This window comes from Cariama cristata, unplaced genomic scaffold (genome assembly GCF_000690535.1).
Source record: "Cariama cristata isolate BGI_N322 unplaced genomic scaffold, ASM69053v1 scaffold19401, whole genome shotgun sequence".
NCBI lineage: Eukaryota > Metazoa > Chordata > Aves > Cariamiformes > Cariamidae > Cariama > Cariama cristata.
The window spans coordinates 44039-67170 of NW_009600088.1; the positions used below are offsets into that span (position 1 = coordinate 44039).

General features: G+C 38.5%; 1 protein-coding gene across 1 annotated transcript in view; it reads left to right on the forward strand.

The window, feature by feature from the left end:
- Positions 1-23132, forward strand: part of EEFSEC (eukaryotic elongation factor, selenocysteine-tRNA-specific) — a 94047-nt gene that overhangs the window by 35422 nt on the left and 35493 nt on the right. Inside the window, exons 5-6 of the mRNA XM_009709927.1 lie at positions 2336-2974; positions 17421-17577. Of these exons, the coding sequence (XP_009708229.1) occupies positions 2336-2974; positions 17421-17577 (796 nt within the window). The remainder of the gene's footprint in view (positions 1-2335; positions 2975-17420; positions 17578-23132) is intronic.

The following is a 23132-nucleotide window of genomic DNA, read 5'->3' on the forward strand; positions in this document are numbered from 1 at the left end:
TGTTTCTTTTGGTTTTGGTTAGCAGCCAAAGACCCAGGGAACCCAAACAATATTTGTAGTGGTGAAGCTCATGACCATTGTTATTTGTGTAATTATGATTTTGAGAAGGATTACAGGATTTTTGTTGTTTTTCCAGAAGCTGTGCAGCTGCTAGATTTTTTTTTTCTTTTTAAAATCAGCTTTCTGTATATTGCCTGTGACCATTTTTTTGCTGACTTATTTGGAGAGCGCTTTATATTCCAGTTACTGAAGGTTTTAGTTCAGCCAATAGACTTTTCATCTACTCCTCTATTTTGATCTAAGTTTCTGCAATTTGTTCCCCTCTGAGTTTTTCTTCCTTTTTCTTTCTACAGTCTACTCTGAGTATTGCTTAGTTTGGTGATGTTGGGAATAGGCATACAAAGATTTGTCTGAAGCCAAGTATTATGTCCTTCATATAAGGCAGCAGGCTTTGTAGAAGAGGAAAAGGTGAAAAACACAGTTTTGCTTCCCCTTATGCATTGCATCCAAGATGCAGGAAAAAACCTGATATTTTCAGTATTCTGCAAGTAAATAATTCTGCAATTGAAATAAATAAGGTTAATTTCTCTAGACTGTTCTGAGTTGTATAACCTAAATGATGTGCTCTAAGCTGTGTGACATACTGAGGATGAAGCCCAGATCCCCTGAGTCCAGTCCTTTGATTTGGGATTCTCTTAATCAATCCTTGCATATTTTGGTTTCTTCCTTTCAGGAGATAGAAGATAAATGGGGTGGGCCAGGATTAGAATATGGGCTACTAAGGGACATGCAATGGTTGGAGATTGATTTGAGAAACAGTTCCAGCTGAGTAAGACAGATACTAATGGCTTGAGTGCTGAGAATTGCACAGTAGCATTTGACATGAACCTTTTTGATAGCTGTAGAATCAGTACTAAGAAAGGGGAAAGAGAAGAAAAAATTATACTGAGAGTTGAGATCTATTCTAGCAAAGTTGTTGTTCTGTACACATTCAAAGTATAATCTGTTGTATATTGATAAAGATATACTAAGGAAACGATCTCTGGAATGGAGCATGCCCATGGAGAGTTCAGTTCTTGGATCTGAATTTTGAGGTTTCAGCCCTTCAAAAGTATGTTGTGTATAACTTTTCTGTGTTGAGGACTCTTGTCCTCCAAGTACTTAATATTTATTGAGGAGGTAATTTTTTTTTATTGCTAAAAATATAATTTCAGTATTGAAAGATATTTAATGTAGAGACTTCAAGCAGAGTGGTTACCTATCCAAGCATCCAGCATGAGTATGAACGCAACAGGTGGCAACATAAACGTATTATCAGAAAAAACATTTGGTTACATGCAAACTGGGGTGTGTGTGTTTGTGTGTGTCTTATTAAAGGATGGTTTGCAGAACTGAAAGAAAAGCCAAAATGAAGCCTTGTTAAATGGAGCTATTTAGTTTGATCACGCTGAACCTAGACTGATCTTTAAAAGCTTATTTCATTCTTCTCTTCACCTTGAGAACTCCTTGAAATAAATACAATAGCAAGCAAGCTCATTAAGGTCAAACTTTTATAGCATCTGGGAAGAGCTAAATAAATTTTAAGTATAAATGGTGGCCAGTGCTGCACTTTTCCTACCATAATTCTAACAGGTGGAACCCCACATTTTAGTAACAGTAATGCTAGCCATATATTTATGAACATTGAAATCTTTGCAAGAACGCTTTGAGGACTTTTTTTTTTGATGTATGGAATGTCATAGACTAGGAGATGGTAGATTTTTGTATTACTAATTATTTTGTAGTGATGGTTTATAAGAGTTCATTGTGCTTGGTGTTCTACAAATACATTATAAGGAAAGTTGTGGGGTTTTTATGTTCTGAACATTTTATAGTTGAATTCAACCAAGTCAAAGATGTATATGAAACAATTTTCAGTGAAAGAGTAAGAAAACAGTAACATAGCTGCATGGATCAGTATAGTAGTGCTACACTTTTGATGGTGTAGGTACTTAGGGGAAGTACATTAAGTAACCTATTCTGTGGTGTGGGTATATCTGTTGATGTGCAGATAGTATGTAGGTATTGCAGCACAGATGATGCAAATAACATAATTGTGACCATGATAATCTTAGTCTCATGAACAGAAGTAGAATAAACTAAGAGGTTCAAACGTGGTAATTCTAAATGATGAGGTATGTTCTTAGTCTGTTCACTTTCTATTTTTTGGGTTGTGGACTCTTCTAGAAGGTCACTCCTTTTACAAGAGAGCAGGGTGTGGTATGTGGCTTTGTGCTTGTGATGCACTGGTGTGCAATAAATTTGTTGTTTTTTTTTCTTACTCTTTCATCAATAGGTGACAAAGAAAGTCAAGTCCATGCAAATGTTCCATACTCCTGTGACTTACGCTATGCAGGGTGACAGAGTAGGTGTCTGTGTAACCCAATTTGATCCCAAACTGCTAGAACGAGGCCTAATTTGCACCCCAGAATCACTTCTCACCATCCATGCTGCAATAATTTCCCTGAAGAAAATCCAGTATTTTCGAGGAGCTCTTCAGACCAAGGCCAAGTTCCATATCACAGTCGGTCATGAAACAGTTATGGGAAGAGTGATGTTTTTCAGCCCAGCACCTGCTGACTTCAATGAAGAAATTCAAGAAAATGTTTTTGATTTTGAAAAAGATTATCTTTATCAAGAGGAATATTTGTCCAAGGACTCAAATTCTTTAGAAGAGAACAAAGAAAATGATCAAGCAGAAGTCCAGCTTCCAAGACAACAGTGGGCTTTGCTGGAGTTTGAAAAACCAGTCACTTGTCCTAAACTGTGCCTTGTGATTGGCTCCAAGCTGGATACAGATATTCATGCAAATACCTGCAGGTTGGCATTTCATGGGGTACTACTTGAAGGCATGGAAGACAAGAACTACACGGAGACTTTCCTTCCAAAGCTGAAAGTGTACAAACTGAAGCAGAAAGAAGGACAAGTGGAAAGGGTAAGCTGTCTCTTTAACACTATACATGAGAAGGAGAAATACTTGTTCTGTGTAAGTACCTATATTGGTGGGCTACAGAATCTTTACTGTTATGTTCCAGAGTCTTTATAGGCATTTTCCTTATGTTTGTATACCTAATGTATTACATCTTGTCTGCTTGCAAACCGTCGGAAATCACTGCTTAAAAGTAGCTAGTTTATTCAGTTCAATGCATTGTTGAGTAATTTAATGCTGTTTTTTCACTGATCCTTTTGATGTCTAGGCACTCTGTTCTTCCTGCAAACTTGCTTTGTGTACCTTCCGAAGTGGCTTATCTGTTCTCTTCCCAGTTGACAAAACTTCCAGCTTTCCATTGATGTATTTTACACGGTTATTCTGCAGTATGTTGAAAACGTAAAGACAATGTAAAACAAATAGAAAGTAGCATTAGATTGAATAATGCAAAGAACACTAATTCTTTTATGCATTTTCACCTTTTTATTAAATAAGAACCTCAATTATTAATGTTTATTTTAGGCAAAAAGAATCTCCTCCAAGATGCCTTACAGAGCTATAGCATGCTGAAATCCGGATCGAGCTCATGACATGGAGAGCTTGGAGCCTTGATTAATGCATGTTATTTCTGTGTTGCACGGGTGTTTATCTGCTATAGTGCATGTAACTGACCCACCTCATTGTGGCAGAAAATAGAGGTGCTTTCTGGAGGAGTTAACACCTACAGTAAAAATTAATAGGGATTTTTTTTTTACTGTCCCTCCAGTATGGATAGATACACTGTCTGTAGTGGTTGGTATTATTACATTGCTGTCATAAGTTCGATCTTGGTGGTGGTTACCTTTCAGTAATCAGCAGAGAGCCATTTCTTTGTACATCCCATAGTGGAATTTTGCATGATAAATGGTTTAGGTGGAGATGTACCATACATAAATAATTAACAATTTTTAAATTTTTAGCAAAGATAAAAGCAAACATTTCATGAGTTCGATTAGTTCTAGAGCTTTGGAAGAATTGGTATCCAGACATGTACAATACATAAACTAATTGCTTACCTCTAAATGAGCAGAGTTGATGTAAACTTTAGAAAATTTTTACTTGATGTATTAGTGTGGTAAATATTTTATTAACTTTTGGGCAAAGGACTATTAATTTTTATTTTCCTAATCCAAAACCTGATTGTTTGAACAAAACATTTTGCATTTTTTCTTCTTTTCAAAATTTCATAAAGCTGTGTTGAGTACTGCATAATATCTCTCCTTACTTTACTATAGGAGACTAAATACTTAGCATACCGTACTATGTTTGCAATTTATAATGCAGACTTCTTGAATAGTTTTTGTTTGTTTGCTTTACTAATTTAATAGTTAAAAAAACCCAAGATCACTGTCAGGGCATGACTTTGAATTACTGAGGTTCTTTTCTAAATGCCTCACTACATTAATTAATGAAATGGGCAATTCATATTTCCCCCTTTTCTCTTTCTATGATGCTGTTTTAGCTTAAAAAAAAGAGGGGAATTTCTTCTTTGAATTTCCACCAGTGACTTTGGAGGCCATTGTTTTCAAAGGAGCTACAGACCTGTCGTGTTGTGTTGGTCTTTTTGGTGCCAATTTTGTCACTAGGAAGGAAGGTATCTGTAGCTTTCTGAAAATTTTGTTTCTGTTAATATGAGTTATATGGGACACCCAAAATCAGCAGTCAGTCTTCAGAATGTTGGTAGCAGGTGTATTGGTTCCTTTGTTTGAAATGGCCGGCTACCTTTCTCTTTGGCTGATGGTGATGCTGAGCTAGAACAACAGGTCCAAAGTATTCTGTCCTCTGAGCTGCAGAGAAGCTCTAGACCAAATGCGTATGTCTGGATACCAGTTCTTCTGATGCTCTAGAGCTATCTGAACTCATGAAACATTTGCCTTTATCTTTGCTAAAAATTTACTCACTTGTGCATGGCCCGTGCTGCTAATACCTGGTGAGATCTGGCTTAACAACCCTCCTGTTCCTCTGTGTAGGCTTTAGGAATGAGAATAAGAACAGAAGTTTGTCTGACCCATGAAGACAGATGCTGCTTGTGTTTTGTTTAACTGAAAAGAAATGGACTCAGATTCTTTATTTTTGCTCCCAGTGCATGGCACTAGTGTATGGGAGTTGAAAATTTGCAGAGTACCCGCTGTGGGTGAGTTGTCCGACTGGGTTAACAGAGTTTGCTGTTAGCCTTGGTCCTGCATTTTTAATTTTTTTTATTTAGTGTTATTTTCAAATCCTTTGCCAGTTTATGTATTCTGCTATTGATTTTACTGTGTAAATAATGTAATAATGTTAATCAAATCACACGTTTTATTTTCTGGTCCAGAAAATAACCAATGAATGTAGGTTATTTAATATTTGACAGTGTAATTTATTAGGCTGATATATTAGTGAACTGTTTTGATATCTTTCCATGCCTTTTAAAATATAGAGCTGGGGCATTTATTATTTTATCCTGTCTTCATCTGTCACACAGTGTGCCCTACAGATGGGCCTTGATCACTGTCTATATGAATACTAATTGGCCCTTTAAATAAACAGTTGCCATCAAATTGTCTGTCTGTGGGTTAGGTTTGTTCTCGGATTCTGCCTCCTGTGGTACTGTAGATACTCAGAGTTGGTGTTTTCCCTAATGGTGCCGAAAGGATAGTGGAGCAAATGTCGTAAGAAATGCTTGGGGTGTAAAGTCACAGGGGCATGTAGGGGCTTGAGAGTTGGTGGGAAGAGGATTGTGCCAGTTACAAAGGGCCTGCTGGGGAAATACTTGCAGTGGTAGTTGAGGTAGCTGCTATTAAGTCTGTGCTTTTGCAGAGCAGAGAGCAGCAGGAACAATTGGGTGGTACAGTGACTTATTTTAGCACACAAAGTCGCTAGCTAATAGAAAATCTGAATCAACTGGTCCCACCCTGCTGCTGATGGATGGCTGGAGATTAGGATCGCTGAATTTAGGGTGTCTGTTCTTGGCACTGATACAGGAAAATTTCTTTCTCTGTTGAGCAAGGAAGCTCCCCCCTCCTCACCTTCCCTGGAGAGGCATAAAAAATAATAATAATTAAAAAATACATGTTACTTTCACAAGAAGTGAGCTTTTCCTCCAGAGAATACTGCTGGGGAAAATTAGCTTCATAGCTTCCTGAAAGGCTGGGAGAGGGAGGCAGGGGCACGTAACGTCTGCCTTCCCGGGTTCAGCACAGGGTGGAAACATGCTCCCATAACTGGGTTGTAGTGGAATTCAATAGTCCTTGTTTGTAAAATGTTGCTGCTAATCTGATGTGGGCTCTCCCAAGCCCCCCAACTTGCTGCTAGTATGAAAATAAATTCCCTGCAGTTTAACTACCCGTTTACCCAGGAGAAATCAGGCATTTATGATTTGGCTTTTTGTTCCTATTCTGATTAATTTCAGAGCACTGATGGAATAGTAAGAATTGTAAATTCATTAAGTATCAGCATCACAGTACTTTTGTGCCCCCTGTGCACAGCACCCTCCTGGATACTTAAGGTTGTTTTTTTTTTTCATAAAAGAAGAACATTTATCATCAAAGATTTTTTTTTTGGCTCTCTAAGAGCAAGTGTGACACTTTTGCTGCTTCACCTAGAAATCAAATCCGTGAACTGGGTAAACACCATATTTTAAAAAAGTTTAAAAAATCATACTTAAACTAGCAAGTGGTCTTGACTTGGTACATTTTAGTGATAATTCATGCCTGAGCTTCCTGTTTTTTCTCATCAGCTCAAGTGATGGTAAATGTTCTCCAAAAATCCAAGTACCCTCGCATTTCTTTTTTGTACTGCTCACTGTTTCCTTTTGGTATCTTGCCTCTTTAATGCTAAGACTGAGTGGAGCACCGGGAGAGAAAAAAATCAAAGCCTGACTACTGTTGTTCACCAGGATCTTTGAATTTATCTGTCTGCAGTGTGTTCTTAAGCCTCCTTTTTCACATCCTTGCTTATTTATCTGCTGATTTTTATTGTGGGTTTTTTTAGGTATGTATTTCCATGGTTAAAACATTTATTATCTGCCTCTTTGGTTAAGTTAGTGCTGTCTGAGATGCAAGTTTCCTGCACTATGCAGCATCTAACCACACTGGGATTGCATCTTTGTTATGGAGAAGTTGCACGATTCAAACTGCAGCTGCAATTTTTATCTGATGTTTTTGAACTGTTGTAGAAGTATGTGAATGCTCCTGTTTTGCTACAGAACAGATTCGTTTTGGGGTTACAGTATGTCTTTAGGGGTTAGTTTTAAGGAAAATAAAAATCTGCCATCTCAGAACTAAAAGGGCACTGGCGAAGGTTTGTATTTGCTTAACCTGATGATTTTAAAATGATGTGAAACACTAGTCCAGTTTTCTCTTTTAGAGAGAACTTGAGAGAGGGGAGAAGTTCAGTGGAAGGAAGTTTCTGTCAAGAGCATCTTTCTGGCATGGTTATGTGGAGGGCAGGGAGGGCAGAGACTTTCACCCTCTGGACACTTTATTTTTGCAAAACCTTGGCTGCCTGACAAATATACTTTCAGTAGGAAAAAGTTAGGCTGGCAACAAGTGACTTGTACTGATAAAAAGATAAAAGCAAGACCAGGAATGCTATTCTGAACACCAGTGTCGTTTTAAGGAGTAGGATTTGGGAATCTTGGTGAAAAAAGGGCAAATGAGATGCTGTGAAGAAAGTTTGTCCGTCTGAATCAGCGTATGGTGGTGGCTGTGAATGTGGTCTTTCTAAACTATAGCAGGTCAGCAGCTCCTGGAGTCAGACAAGCAAATTATGAAGATAAACAGCAACTGTTGTCCTTGGTCCTACACTTCTGGAGACAGGCTGCTCACGAGTCAGCTCTTCACAGTTCTGTGGGCAAAGAAACTTGTATTAATCCTAACACCATCTCTGAAATATTTTCCCCTCTGAATTTTACCTCTGCACAGCATTGCAGATTAATTCCAGTCTGAGTCCTGAAGCAGTTACTCTATTCCTTGGTTAAATCCTTTATATTTGTCACATTATTTGCTCTTTGGCTTCCATGGACATACAGGTTGAGCGCAGAGAGTTTCAACTGAAAGGTGAACTGTAGAAGTGCATCATGCTTTCCTGCCTGACTCAGATATTCTGGCTGTTTTGGAAGTATTTGCACAAGCAGGATTTATCTTAGGATGGTTGCCACAGGGTCGTGTTGTCGAGGATGCTCGTAAATCAGTAGCTCTGGCAGAAACAAAAGGAGAAGGAAAACCCTCTACCTTGCTTGCATAGCACAAGCTGTACCTTCTGCACTTTAAAACTTGTGTGGTGAAAAATACATGCATGTCTCAGCTGTGATTGTTTCCCGTTTTAAGCATAGCAGAATGGTTTCCTATGAGAATGGACTTGTCCTTCCTAAAGATGCTTTCTCTGTGTTCCTCTGACATTAAGAATAATGCATTCTCTCTGTGTATTTCAAAGTTTTTAATGTATTTTTTTCATTATTGCCTTGCTCTTAGGCTTTACTTATTTGATAGTAATCATGTTGCACTTGTTTCTTCAGCAGTTTCCTTTCATATGTCACAGCCATGGGATGTCCTAGTTTTTATTCATAGCCACTCTGTTCCCAAGTTTTGTGTGTTGCTGGATAGTGAGTTTTCTTACTGAACTCATTCTTGTGAGGACTGAGGCCATCCTGTAGCTAGCACGCTTAGTTTCTGGAGGATGGAATAATCACTTACTGGTTAACAACAACATGTTACTAATTGTGTGAATATTGGTGTGATCTAAATGTCCCCAAGGAGCAAGGTATTGTTGCACGAGCAAGATGTGAAAGCGGAGTAAGTTATCAAGATTTTTATCAAAGCATCTCTTCTAAAGCCTGAATGGAAGAGAAAAAGCTTATCTTTCAGCATCTTTTTAAAGTGTTGGGCTTTTTCTTCTTGCAGTAGGGTAACAACAGCTGTGTCAGAGCAAGTGCATTACCTGAGTGGTCAAACGGGAGGTCTTTGTCACCATCACTTGACAGATCTTTCTGACCTTTCAGAAGAAGGATGAGATATTGTGCAGATGAGTACTAGTAAGCAACTGCAGGAAGTTTGAGATAATATTATTTAAATTTGTTGATGGCCAGCAATGACCCAGACTGTCCTTTAGGGAGCTAGACACTTTGAAAAGTGGCAGTTGTGAAAATGGCATTTTTAAACAGTTATCAGCCATATTTTGTCTTTTACTTCTTTATGGTTTTTTATGAGTGAAAACACTGACATTTAGGTTACAGAGTACATGTTGAGTTTATAGTAGCTCAACCACCCACTTAACCCAACTGCTTGAAGGAAGGTGCGAAGCAGGAAAAATGAACTCGTCCATGAATGAATAGGAACATCCAATGTGGTTCACTTAGGGGATGTGACCAGACTTCTGGGGAGGTTGCCTTTGCTTGAGGAGGTTTTAAGTTAATACGGGAGTGCCAGAGTATTCCTGTCTGGAAAGATTCCTGGGTAGTGGATCATGTGTGAGCAATACTTTTTTCACTGAATCCTTTCCAGATATCTTATCAGTAATACCAGAATTCGTTTCACAGAGTTGTGCCTGTGCACTGTATTTCTGTATTTAAAATATTTGCCACAGAAATACTGTTCCTTGAATTTTCTGTTGCATGGTTGCAGTGCCGCTACGAATGAAGAGAAGTAAATTTTACTTGCTCAGATAGTTAGATTCTTCCATCTAACTTATTCCTAGATAAAGGATGTTTCTTTGGCTTACTAGGGCTAATGTTTCATCTGATTTTTTTCTTATAGTGGCACTGTAGTTCCAGCAGAATAGCAAGTAAAACACTGCATCAGCCAGGCAATGACGCTTTCTGGGTGACTGATATGGTGTGCAGGCTAACGTGGGCACAAAGTGAGTAGCAAGGCCAGGCTGTACAGCAAAAACTGGTTGAGTGCTGCCTGCAGGGACAGGCAGTGACCTGGGCTGCCTGCAGAACCCTCTGTGACTCTTAGCTGGGAGAAGTGGTAGATGTCACTCCATCTACTGTAAACATGCAGACGCCACAATTAATATTTTTCCTGCTTTGAAGTCTGAACATGAGTTTGTTTGGTTCTGCTTGGCTGCTGATGGTATGCTAAATACAGTAATAATACAGAGATGAAGGCAATCAGGTGAATAAAAGTGCACAGCACATTCACTAGTTAAAATGCACTTTATATAGGAATATAAAAGATGCATTGATTTATTGGCTCTTGTTTAGTTTTTGAGTAAAAGGGTTTGAGAAGCTTAGTGGGGAAAGGGGGAAGGAGAAGGGAGGACTGTATGCTCATTAAACAGAAATACCATTTCTGTTAAACAGTACTGAGAAAAGAATGGTGAGGTTTACTGACTGACACAACATATGGATTATCACAGTAGAATGAATTTGTCAGAAAAGTGTACCAGCTAAGTCACAGAATCTACTTGCTTACTCCTATGAAAAGATTGGTATTTTGTTCACTCACCAACAAAAGAATGGTTTGCTCCACATGACTGGGTAGTAGAATTTTGCAAGATTTGAGTAACACCTATGGTTATTGTTTATATTATTAAATTTAAAATGCAGACATGCTTTTGGGTCTTGCAAGTGTATGGACAGCTGGTCTTGATTTTTCTGAGGTTGTGTAAGAGTCACCTGTGGGGGAATCGGTTTGTCAGCAAGGCAACCAATACACCATTTTATTTATTGGATACAAAAATAAATTAAGAACGTTACTTAGGTTGCAAAATCAAGCACTTGAAAGTTAGGAAATACCAGATTTACAGTTGCCTATGCAACATTAATTCTGTTCCCCTGTGCCTCTACCCTGTGCACTTAATAAGGCAGGGTTCCTGTGAAATTTTTTTGGATGTGGTCATGTAAAGACTATATCATGGGGCATATCAAAGAGGGACAGGAATAAGATTGTATGGACATCTGGCATTTCTTAACTTCTGAAATGCCCAATTCTGCGACTTAAAATAACTTAGGTTTTATATAAATGTAATTTCCTAGGCATTTTTAAAGTAAAAAGGTGAAGTAAAACTGTACCTACATATTATTGAACTGTAACCATCCCTCTACTGTACACCTTGACTAGGATTTGAGTTACAAATATTCAGTAATGTAGCACAGCCTTGTATTGCTTGATAACACAAACTTTTGTTAGACAGATGGCAGAAGGAAACTTACCCAAGAGAGATGGTGAACTATTGGGCTTTGGGCAGAGGATCCACACACAGGAGTTAGAGATCATTAGGGGAGGGGACAGATTTGGGATGTTTGTATGTCCATGTGGTATCTTCAGAAGGGGATACGAGTCTCTGTCAAGAGTCAGTTTTCTCCTCTCCTTCGTCATCAGTTGCTTCAGGCAGCTCTTTGCAAGCCTGTCTTTATTGCCTGCTTAATTTCCAGTGAGGATTTTGTAAGCCTCTGTGCCTTCCCCAAGATATTTGTGGGCAGTTTGCTTTAGGAACAAACTAACTCACTGTCACTATTCTTGACCTACTGCTGTGTGCTAGATCTATGTACTGTTCCAAATTAAACTTGCCAGGTCACACTGCTGTTTCCTTTTGGGTGTTTAAGATCTCAGAACCTGAGATCGCTGCAGTTAAAATACTTTATAATAGTTGAAGATAGTGCTTGAGTGTTCTTACGTCATGCAGGTATCACTGGAGACCTTCTGGCTGCTCAGAACCGCAGCCTGGGAAGAGCCCCCTTCAGTTTAGCAATCCTCTCTGCATCCTTCTTGCAAGACCAGGTCAAGACTTCTGTATCTACAGATCTTCTACTCTACAGATCAGCCTCTTCCTTGGTTTGTGCTTGGATAGTAAGCATTACAGGCTTTTTAATCTTTATTGCATTTCAAGCCAAGGCTGGCTGGTCTGGAGGTGGAGGTCCTGAGCAGTATAGTAACAGTCTGTAGCCTTCTCTTTTCCCTCTAAGATATTGCTCTTCTTACCTAAAGGGGACACAGCACAGATTGCTGCAAAGGTTAATAATATCATGACATCAACCAGTTTCTTCTCACTTTCTAAAATGAACACGTTCTTAACTAGGCTGTGTCAGGAATTTTGTGCCTGTGGCTTTTTGGGGTTCAGCCCTTCTAAACTTTAAATGGAGGAGAGGGGAACTTGTACTATAAAGGTGCATAATGAAGTTAGTGCCCTGTTTGTGGGTGCCTGGAGAATGCTGATCAGTACACATAGAGCTTTTATAATCTAAACCAGTCTGGTTATGCAGTTCTTGCTCATTGTCCTGACTCAATACTCAAGACTCCTTTTCCACAACTATACTGATTTTAACCAGGCTATAATGGTGGCAAAATACTGGGTAAAGAGAAGGGCATTTATGGCTGCTTGTTAGATATTCTCAAATGCAATTGTGCCTTTACTAAGAAAGGAAGAGAAGGGCAGGGAAGAGAAGATGGTTTTGAATACAAGAAACATATGCTGGGGAGAGATGGGGCAAACATCTGAAAACCAAAGTTAATGGATACGCAGAGAAACCTGTGTGATGACTTCTTGCTCTATTAAAACAGCAGTAATGAGACATGAAGTACTGAAGGAGATGAACTTTTCACCTCCATTCCTTCCTGCTGGATGGATGTTCAAAGGCAGATGTTTGTTTGCTTGGAGGATGGTGAGAAAGAAGGTCTTTAGAGCCCAGCACACAACCAAAAGCTTCTAGTGCTGGAGGGAACTGCAGAAAGAAAAACCTTTAATACTTTTATGCTGATATAAACTCTTGAGAAAACTGTGTGGCTGACCAAATAGTTTGTTCTTTATACCAAGTCATTCACCTAGTTCTCGGTAACAAACTGTAAGCTAGAACAGTCTTGGAGAGTCAAAAAAAGCTGCAAACTCAGTTGTTGGTGAAATCCTCTCAGTTCCTTTCTCCTTCACCCTTTTTGCGGCCTCCTGTACTGTCATTTTCTCAATGCATGAATGAAGCCATGTTTTAAAAAAGGAGAACAGGAATTTGCAGACTCCAAAATATTCCCATTTCTGACACAGGAATGGAAAGTGCTTAAAACTGTTTTCCAGAAATAAATGAGCTGTCACTGATCGTGATGATGTCTCAAGTGTACTTTTTCTAAAGGACATAAAGAAGTAATAAAAATACTTTGTCTTTTTAGTGTTAGTCATACGTTCTTTTTGTTCTTTTTCCCCTCCTGTTGTTTTCTGCTTTGGTTTCAATGGGCTGTTTATCCATTTGCTGAGAATAAAACTCGGACTTGTTTTTTTATCCTTTTTTTAAAAATTGTTTTATTTCAGTTCAAACCCATATAATTTTAGATTAAATCAGAAAAGGTTATTCTTTGTGTCTCTTTCTCGTATTTAATATTCAGTGCTTTTACCTTCTCAGTCTCAACCCTTTTCTTGTTTCCTGGCTCATACTGGCACTGCTTTGTTTCCTCCTGTGTGTTTCTGTTCTGATCCCCTTACTTGTTTTTCTACAGATTTGTTAAGACATGGGGGTATTTGCTTTTAAAATGTGTGTGATGGATTGTTTGAGAGGGTGTTCAGATGACAGTAATTTCTAAGTTATCTTAAAAATGAGAGTGGTTTAACAGGCTGGACAGTATAGCTTGCTATCCCTGCTGAAATGGAAATTGCTGTTATTTTTCCTTGGAATTATACCATGATTTGCACTGAATGCCAATGTATGTAACATTAACTGTGGTTTTGCAAACAATGTATGGTAGCGTTAAGTACTCCTTAGGTGGGGAGTGTGAGGTGGTTAATTTTTTTCTGTGAACTTTGTGGTGTTAGCAGAAGTGTTAGCCAGAGATGCACAGAGTTTACCTATGGTTATGAAGTGCTGTTTGCTTTTTTTCCTGCAAACACAAAAGCCAAGTGGGAAGGGATATTTCATAAACTCAGTGCTATTGTGTCCTCTGATCTAAGCCATAAAACAAGAGTAACAGAGACGTTCCCTTTGAACTTGAAATCCCTTTCTAAGCTGCTGATCTAACCGAAGTGAGAGGGGGAGACTATACCAGCCAGAAAATTTTTCTCTTCTGAATATTCCCCCCCGCCGCCCCTTTTCTTTTTTTAAAGTCCTTAAGCGAGTTTGATGCTGCACCTCTGCCCATAAATTTAAAAAAATATTATCGTAATGTAGGTCAGTGAACTGAAACGCCACTGTACACCATGGGGGATTAAAATCAGAGAGGCAGCCCTCTCCCACTCCTACTAGGTCATATGACAATATAAACAAGAAATGCAAGGAGCCTTCAGCTTTTTCTTGCCCTAATCCTTTGTTTATGCAGCACTTAAACTGACTTTTGGGGTCGTCTCTGTCTGGCATTAAAGCCCTAAAGCTTTTTGAAGTTTCCCTGAAGTTAATAAAATTAGTCTGCCCTCATTGCTAGGCCCCTTGCTGCTGCTTCAGAGCAGACTGCGTATCCCTTGCTGTCTTTGCGGCATTTGGCTTTTTAAGTTAATAATATTTTATAACAAAAAAAAGTGTTTTGAGAGAAAAACAGAAAGATCTCCCAAAAGGCTGTTCAGCTAATGGGCAAAGTGATTGCCATTGTAGATGTTCTGAGAACTCAAAGGGGATTAACTTAAAATCCACCGATTGGAGGTAAATTGCTGGTAAAGTAATTGGAAGTGTTGAGTTTCAGTTTGAGAGAACAACATGCATTTCTGTGCCTCTTTACAAAGCAAGACTAGAACAAAAATTTAATTTTTCTTTTTATTTTTCTAACATGGTCTTAAACTTGAGAAAATGAGGTTTGCTTTATAGGAATTCTCTCCTTCATCCGTTTATTTTACTGCAAAGACTGATCAGTTATCTTGGTTCTTGTTATGTCAGGCATTCTCTTATTATTTAGTCATCTTCAGGGATAAATTTGTGATAGGCAAACTGGAGGGGACAGATGACACAGGATGGGATGTATAGTATTTAGTGTACGAGACTGAAACTTCAGGTCATAAAGTTTTTATTCCAGGCAGCCACTTGAGCAAGTCACTGATCACTTACTATCTCAGCACTGCTAAAGCAGTTGTTTTCCAATGGCCTATAGAGATGCCCAAGGAACAATGGTGATATGGACAGAACATATCAATCAGCTAAAGGACGCATTTTTTAACATGTTGACCATTGCAGTGAGAGGAACGGTGCAGCTGGAGCCTTTGGTTACTTTCCTAAACTGTGTGTGCAAAAGCAAGACCCTAAAAAAGCACACTTACTTTTAAAAGATGAGTGATTTTAAAATCAAAAGGTGTTAAGTGAGTATGGCATACCTAAATGGTGATAGATTTTGTTGCTGTTTATAATCACACAATTGTAGGTTGTCATTACTAGTTTACTCAAAGATACGTGATGCCTGTAACACTTGTTCACAGAAATCATTCTTAGTAGAGCCTCCCCAGCAAGCCTGTTGGGGTGGTGGTGGTGGGGGGTGGACCTGAACCATGCTAGCCTAGTCTGATTGCTCACCCTGTAATTCCATTTTTAATTAAGTTAAAGGTAACTTTGAAGTGCTCTTGGAAAAATAGAAGATGTTTATGTTGTCTTTTAAAGTTGGCTTCCTGTGCCATTTTGGGGGTGATAACTACAAAAATAATAGATACATGGAAGATCCTCACTGGAGTGTAAGAGACTGTATTTCAAACACAGAGGTAAGAGGCATGTAGCCAGCGGTGGAGAAGAGGGATATTCAACTTTGAAATTCTTGATTTAGGAATAAAAGATTTATAGAAAGAAGTAATATTTTTATTTCACCAGCTAATGCAGGTGGAAAAATGAAGAAGGTTTTGAGAATGTAAGTGCTTTTTCAGGTTAACAGCTTCTTTTTCCGCTAGTCTTCTATTTCAGACCTTAAGAAAGGCAAGTGTGCCTGAAAGCTTATCTTCACCCTTTACCACCACCTATTATCAGTGGCCCTAGTAAGAGACATTATTCAGTTTTAAATTTAAGCCAGAGGTTGCCAAGCAGTGATACTGCCGTTTAATGGTTCACAAGCTATTTTGAAGCAGTGCTTGTTGAGGGGATGGGAGAGGAGAGACACACCAGAAAAACCAAAATGTGACCTTTTGGGAAAAGATGAGGAGTGGATGTTTAGACAGCAAAAGTTATTGAGGCATCTGAATGCTTCTGCCTACAGCCTTGACTCCTCACCCAGCTGGGAGCGGAACTGCCTGTGCCTTTGCCATCCCCACGTGAAAGAAGGGAGAAGGGCTGTAGATATTTCTCATCCTGCATGTGCATGTGGTCTTGGACAGGGTGAGGTCCTGCCAGTGGTCTCTAACATTGCACAGTCCTTTCAAGGCTGTTTATAGCTGAGGAAGTAAACCCCATTTAAAATAAAAATTAAATTTCTGATGCTAGATTTACTGTCATACTGAGATTGGCATTAAAATGGAGGCATACATATGTAACAAAATAATAATAGTGCTAGGGGTTTGAGTCTGTATGTGCACTACCCTTTATGGAGGAGGCTTCAAGGAAGGGGAGTAGCTTAATAAACCGTCAATACTTTGAGTCGTCATTTTAAACTGAATAAAGGGGAGTGTTCAAAATTGGTTATAATTCTTTACTGTTCTAAGTCACTTTGATCTCTGAAACCCTTAGGTTTATCTAAAAATTGCTCCTAAGATACGAAGAAGAGCTGCAACTTTTGCCACAAAAAAAAAAGTTGAAGATTTAAGTAATGTCCCCTTATTTCTTATGATAAGTAAATAAACGTTCTTGCCACAGCTACGGGGTAGAGTAACTCCAGGCGTTAGGTATACAAGGATATTCACACCTACAGGATTAGGCTCACTTGACTGCACCTTATACTTTGTAATACTGAAGGGAGGGTTGTTTATCTTGCCTTACCCACCAACCTTACTGCCTCTTGTTCCTGATAGCTTAATTAAGAATTCAACTTGGAATGGTTCTTCCCACTGGGTTACAAACCTTGAAATTAAAATTGGATACAATGGTCATAAGGCTTTTAGTTTAACAAATCAGTGTGTATTTAAACGTGAATATTTAAAAGGCTCGATTTAGAAAATTCTGTCATTTCTTTGGAAGTGTAGCTGTTGGAGTGCAGGTCTGGAGCTAAGAGACAGAGAATGTTTATGTAGGTGATAATGTACTTAGCTGTAGGATAAGTAGTGGAATAAACTTTTTATGAGCATAGGTACTTAAGTGACTTTCATGGAAAGGTTTCAAAGCAGGAAAGATTTTAATTAACTGATCTTTGCAGCATGTTCTGATGCAGGTTTTGTTCTTCCACTATTATAAGAAAGGACGTGAAAGCAAAAATATATCAACTCACAAAACTGTCTGGTTTTAGACACAAATTGCCTTAAACTCAGTGGTTTGGATGACTCATCTAGAGTTTTGTTTGTTTGGGGGTAAATGGTTTTCCAAGGGCACAGTGGTAAAGTCACCAGACTTAGGGTATCTCATAGGTATCATTTTTCTTGTCACTTTAGATTATAGACTCATTAAACCCTATTTCTTTTGCAGGTGATGGATGATTACAGTGTGCTTGGTCGCTCATTGTTTAAAAAGGAAACAAACATCCAGATTTTTGTGGGTCTAAAAGTCAAACTATCTACAGGAGAAGATGGAATAATAGATGGTGGTTTTGGACAAAGTGGCAAATTTAAAATCCGAATTCCAGGTAGGTGCTTATCACCTAACAAATACTAATCTATGTCAAGTGTAGAGGATCTTTCCATATTCCAAGTCTGAATGTTACCATTAGTGTCCTGAAGTTTTGATGTCAGCTCATGCCCAGTTGGACCACTGATGATTTGGTGGATTGTACCTCTTCTAATTAGATGATGGTGGCTGTGACTTACGTGAGACTGAATAGCCTGAAGCCACATGTCCTGTGTCAACAAACTCGGGTGTCATAACGACTTGTTAAGTGTCAGTAACATAGAAATCATGCTCTGCCGAGAAAGGTTTGTGGAAATCTCTCCTGTCTTAATATATGTATGATTTGCTCCAGAGCCCTTCTGAACATATAAAGGAAAGCAAACCTGCAATTGTTTTTACCTGTAGCTACTTATTAAATATAGTATAGCAGATGCAAGTTCCTTAAATTGACTCTGTTCTGCATGTTATTACCTAACTTGCCTTCAAGCAAAAACTGCTTGATAAATGAGTTTTTGGAGATCTTGAGGTTTTTTTCATTGCTTGTGTCTCCTGGTTTTATGATATTATATATTACTGTATTTTTCATCCTTGGTGAATTACAGCGAGGATTTATGCCTCCTTAGGTTAAAACATGGTGAATGATAGGTGCTAGAGTTTATAAGTGTCATTACTGCTTTTTGCTTTTTTTTTTTCTTTCCTCCTTTTAAAGTAGGAAAGTTGTTCTGAGCCTTTTCAAAAGGCAATAGTAGGTGCTGCATTTACCTCAGATTGTGGGATAAGATTTTTAACAATGCTAGTAGTACTTTTGTATTTCTGTGGTGTCTTCAGCCCATTTGTCACTAGTTAACCCTCCGCCCTCTTTAGGGAGATGAGCAAGATTACTTCTGTTGTACAAGCAGAGAAGAGAAATCATGATCTACGACAGCAAACAATCACATAGCAATTGTTCGACAGAGAAAACTGAAGCTTCCTGATTTCTTGCTGAAGACTGACTATATTCCATTTGACTTAAGGCTTGATGCAACTGCACTAATTTTGACCCTCAACAAACTTCCTTTCTTATTCCTATCACGAGACAGGAACTTCCGACTAGACAAAAACCCCTCTGTATTCTATCCTAGCTGTAATTCCAGTTTTGTCACCAAATGCTAGACTTTGCAAATAGGTCTGAGAGCCTAATTAGCAAGCACAGTGTATACTTAAAGAATGAAGTTGCACGAGATAATGTATGTTTTGCATTTTCTAGTGTAGAAAAGCTTTTAAGAATTCACTGAGCTAGTACTTTCAGGTAGGTGATGAAATGATGTGTAAATGACCTTAATGCTGAAAATCAAGGTGATACCTTGCTTAAAAATGTAATGTTCTTAGCAGCTTTTCTCTCCTGGAGGCAAAAAAAATTATGAAAGAGAACAACAGGAGGATGGCATTTTACGTTGCGATTTCCCCATTTTGGATGGTGGAAATGGTTCTTCATGGGATGGGGAGAAGCCTAATAAGGAGTCTTTGTCACCATTGTGGATGTAAGCAGGAACTGTAATTGTGAACCAGCAGTCACGTTAAGAAAATCATACACGGATTTAGAAAATTGCTTTTTGCTTTGTATATTGAGTTCGTGGGAAGAAATTATACCTTTCAGCAAGGTGTTCATTATCTAATCTTGGTTATACTCTTCTGATGTTTAACAGCAGACCATGAACCACAGGACCCTTTATAGTTTGTTCTTTCAATGAGAAGAATACGTACCTCTCTGAGGTAGGCAGGATAGTGCAACTTAGTTTGCTTTGCTTTAGTCTGGGTCAAACTTGGGTACTCTCATTATCTGGAAAGAAGAGACAGTAAGCTAAATAAGCTCAAGCTAGGAGTATCAAACAACATATGACTAGTCAGGGGAAAGAACCACAGAATTTGGAAGGACCCGAAAACCTGTGTTTTTAAGAGTTGCAGAGACTTGTGTGTAGGGGGAGGTCTATTGCTGTGATGCTGTTGAAGTCAACTGCAGTTCACATTCCTTTGTTAGATCAGTGTTGCTTTTTTAATGTGTCTGCATCCTGTTTGTGGGGTTTTGGTTTTTTTATTTTTTTTAAATTTAACGGATCAGACTCTTGTCTCCCTTTGCCCCCATTCTTCAGCCTTGCCTCCCATCATATAGTCTCTCTTACATATTTATTTTGTGAAGAGCTCTTTTTAATTTTTCTGAAGTTATTTCCCCATGATTCCTTCACAAATGTATTAGGGAGTTGAGAGGGAAGGGAAGGAAACGTGCAAGTTGAAAACTGCCTTGGACTGCCTCAGCCTGGTGGTCAGTCAGTCCTCTTGCATTTAAAACCAGTCTTAACCTCTCGAATTGAATAACTTGTTCGGGTAGTTAACCTGATGATAGCTGAGGGCTGGTTTTAGAAACAAACTTCTCCATAGCAATAAAAATGAGGTAGATGTATCGGAGACTTGTGTCCTGCCTACCTCAGGTACTAGCTGACCGTGGCACATTGTAGGCTGTTACATGTCCTGCTGGTACCAACAGCCTCCAGCACCGTGCCCGCTCACACGAGCAAGTGTTGGGCTGCGCACAAGAGCTGTTCCGTAGTCACTTGGAAATGTCTTGCATTTGCCTGTAGATCTCAGCCTGGGAACATTGTCTTACGTCGTCTGTGGGCTGAAACTTGGCAGTCCTCATGACTGGGAATGGCAGAACATGGATCTGTTTCTTATTCTGGCACTGTTTGTGTGCAGCAATAAGTCAGATACTTCTCTCTGCTCTTCTGCGCTGTGATGTGGGGATAATTACTATCCATTCTGGAAAGAAAAAAAAAATAAAATCTCTGATTTAGATTTATTCCAGGCTTGGAGCATTAATATTTCTTGAAAAGGCTTAATTATCTTTCTTTAGAGTACAAAAAACACATCTAGAGTACAGCATGCAATTGGAAGTTCCTCAGACGCTGAAAGATGTCAGCAGTTTGGAAGAAATTCAGGGAAGAGCAACAAGAATGCTGGAGAGGCTGAAGGGATTGATTTATGAAGGAAAGAAGATGAAAAGAAATGCATGAAACTTGGCTAAATGATGTCTAAGTGGGAGATATGATTATCTGCAAGTATTTGAAGAACATAATGGACAAGAATCCCTTAGGGTGGTCTGAGGAGGTAGAAGTAAAGCTAATAATGTGAAATAAAGCAAAATGTAACTTCTCTATTGAGAGATGTTATTTAGCAGAAATTTCTTGCACTGCCAGATTATCTTTGCAGAGGAAGAAGATGGAGTTCCATTTTGAGAATACTCATGTGTAGTTTGCCTGGATATTTGCTAGTGCCTGTGTCAGGGTAAAATGGACAGGCGGTAGGGTGGTGGAAAGTAGAAGGACAGTGTATTTTTCATGTTGTTTCTGTTGGTTTTGTTCAGGCTTGCTTTTATTGCTTGAATGACAAGGTATAACCTACTTTCTAGACTGTTTGCAGCAGCATCTACTTTAAAAAAAGTATTTGCTGGCAGATCTGTTACTCTGTAGGGCTCAGTTGTGGAGCTGTTTGTGTTTTAACTAAGGAAAAAGTTTCAAGACGTGTTAATTGACAGGATGACGCTTACTTTCCAGACTGGTTGTATGATCAAATACATAAAAAAGGGGACATAATCTCTAAACTCACAAGACAGTTTTTCTTAGTTTAACAAGCTGCTTAAGAAACAAACAGGATTTGAAAGGCTATTTAAACTACACCGCTTTGTAAGTTATGCTAATGTGTGTGTATGAGGGAGCCAGCTACTGATGAAGTGCTTCTTGCTGAGGTGGTGATATGTGGCAGCTGTTTTAGTGGTAAGTGGGAACGGTGCATCATATAGTCAAGGTAAATGAATGAAAAGTGCTGTTCACTTTTGAAATCAAGAGCAAGTTGGGCGGGCAGGAAGTGTACATTTAAGTGTCTTATTCTAAAGAAGACAAAAGCTAACAATGACAGTCTTTGGAAAATACTTATTTCAACATATGCTGCACCTAGGAATGTCATGCCAGTTGATAAGAAATTCAGAGGAAAGTTCAGTGAATCGTTTGAATAACTTAGTGCTAATTGTGGATTTTGTTTAACTGTCACCCAAGAATTGACCCTGTAAAATTCTGCTTGGTTTGCAAAATCATGATCTGTTGATGTGTCTTATGACATCTTGTAAAAGATTGGCTCTAGATATGCCCTTTTCATTGGTTTTGACACGTTGCATTTGTCTTGTGCTTGATTACTGTAAAATGTAGTGACTTTTTAAATCTAATTGGAGCACGTGTGGTATCTCAGCTGCAGTTCACTTTCCTTTCTGTCTTTACTGTCTAGTTGCTAGTAAAGCATTTGTCCTTTCGGAGCCACTGCGGAGTGTTTGACTGCAATACTTCTCTTTTTGACTCGACACAGTAAAAATCGCTGTATGTGAGATGAGTTAAAAGCTACCTTATTTCTTAATGTGAAAGAAGCAGTGCATATCTAACACTCATAACAGCTGAACACATTTCTAAATTGAATAAATTTAAATGTAATAAAAGGCACACTTTTCATAAGAGGAGATGCAAATGAGAATATTAAAATATAAACTTTTTACTTTGTTCTTTTTACCTGTACAGGATAACAGTAGTTTTAAGTTACCTACAACAGGTGAAGACAAACTTGTTTATGATCTTGTCTTTTGTTGCCAGTAACTTTTTGCCTTGCATTTGTAAGTGTTTATTGCGTGTGAGAGACCAAGTCTGTTTTCATTGTTTCCACTGCTTGTTGTGGTAGAGAGGGGTTGAATGCACTGTCAAAGTCTGTTCTGAAGTAATAGCATGGATGTGCTCCCTAGTTCAGGGGACACAATGCCTCTGGGATCCTACAGTGTTGGTATAAGATGACATAAGATGGTAAGAATTAACCAGTGTGCCTTTTTCTTGATAATCCCTTGTATTCTCATTTGTGAAATTAAGGATAAAAATACTGAATATGTGTCTCCCGCCTAAAGTATTGTGAAGATGGTGTGTCTTTGGTGTTTTTACTTTTTTCATTGGATGGGATCCCACAGTGGCTTGCAAAGTGGTTAATGACATAGTGGGAGAGCTTTGATGTAAGAGCTATAGGTGAACAAGACTACTCTGCATAATTTCAATTCCAGTTAAAAAATGTGGGTGTAAAAGTGAGATTCGAATCAGTTATTTTTTAGCACTCCACTTAAGCAAGGAAGTTGAATAGAGGTTAAATAGTATGAGGGAAATTAGAGTTATGCAAAGATGGAAAAATGCAACAGTAAAATAATTTGTGTATTGCATTGTTTTCTATAACTTCCCCCTTCAGAAATATCTTAATTGTGGGTTTGTGGGGTTTTTTTTTTTGTTGTGGGTTTTTTTTGTTGTTGTGTTTTGTTTTGGTGTTTTTTTGGTTTTTTAATTATTCAAGGGGTTTCTCACTTCAGGTAGCTCTCAAGACACCAACGTAGCTCCTATTTGTGGAATATTAGAGGTTTTTTTTTTTTTAAACAACTGTAGGAGACAAGCTTTAAGTAGTTGACTGTAGATAAATGTCATATTCCCAACTTTGTAATTTGAAGGGCAGTCCGTACTGACGTCAGCA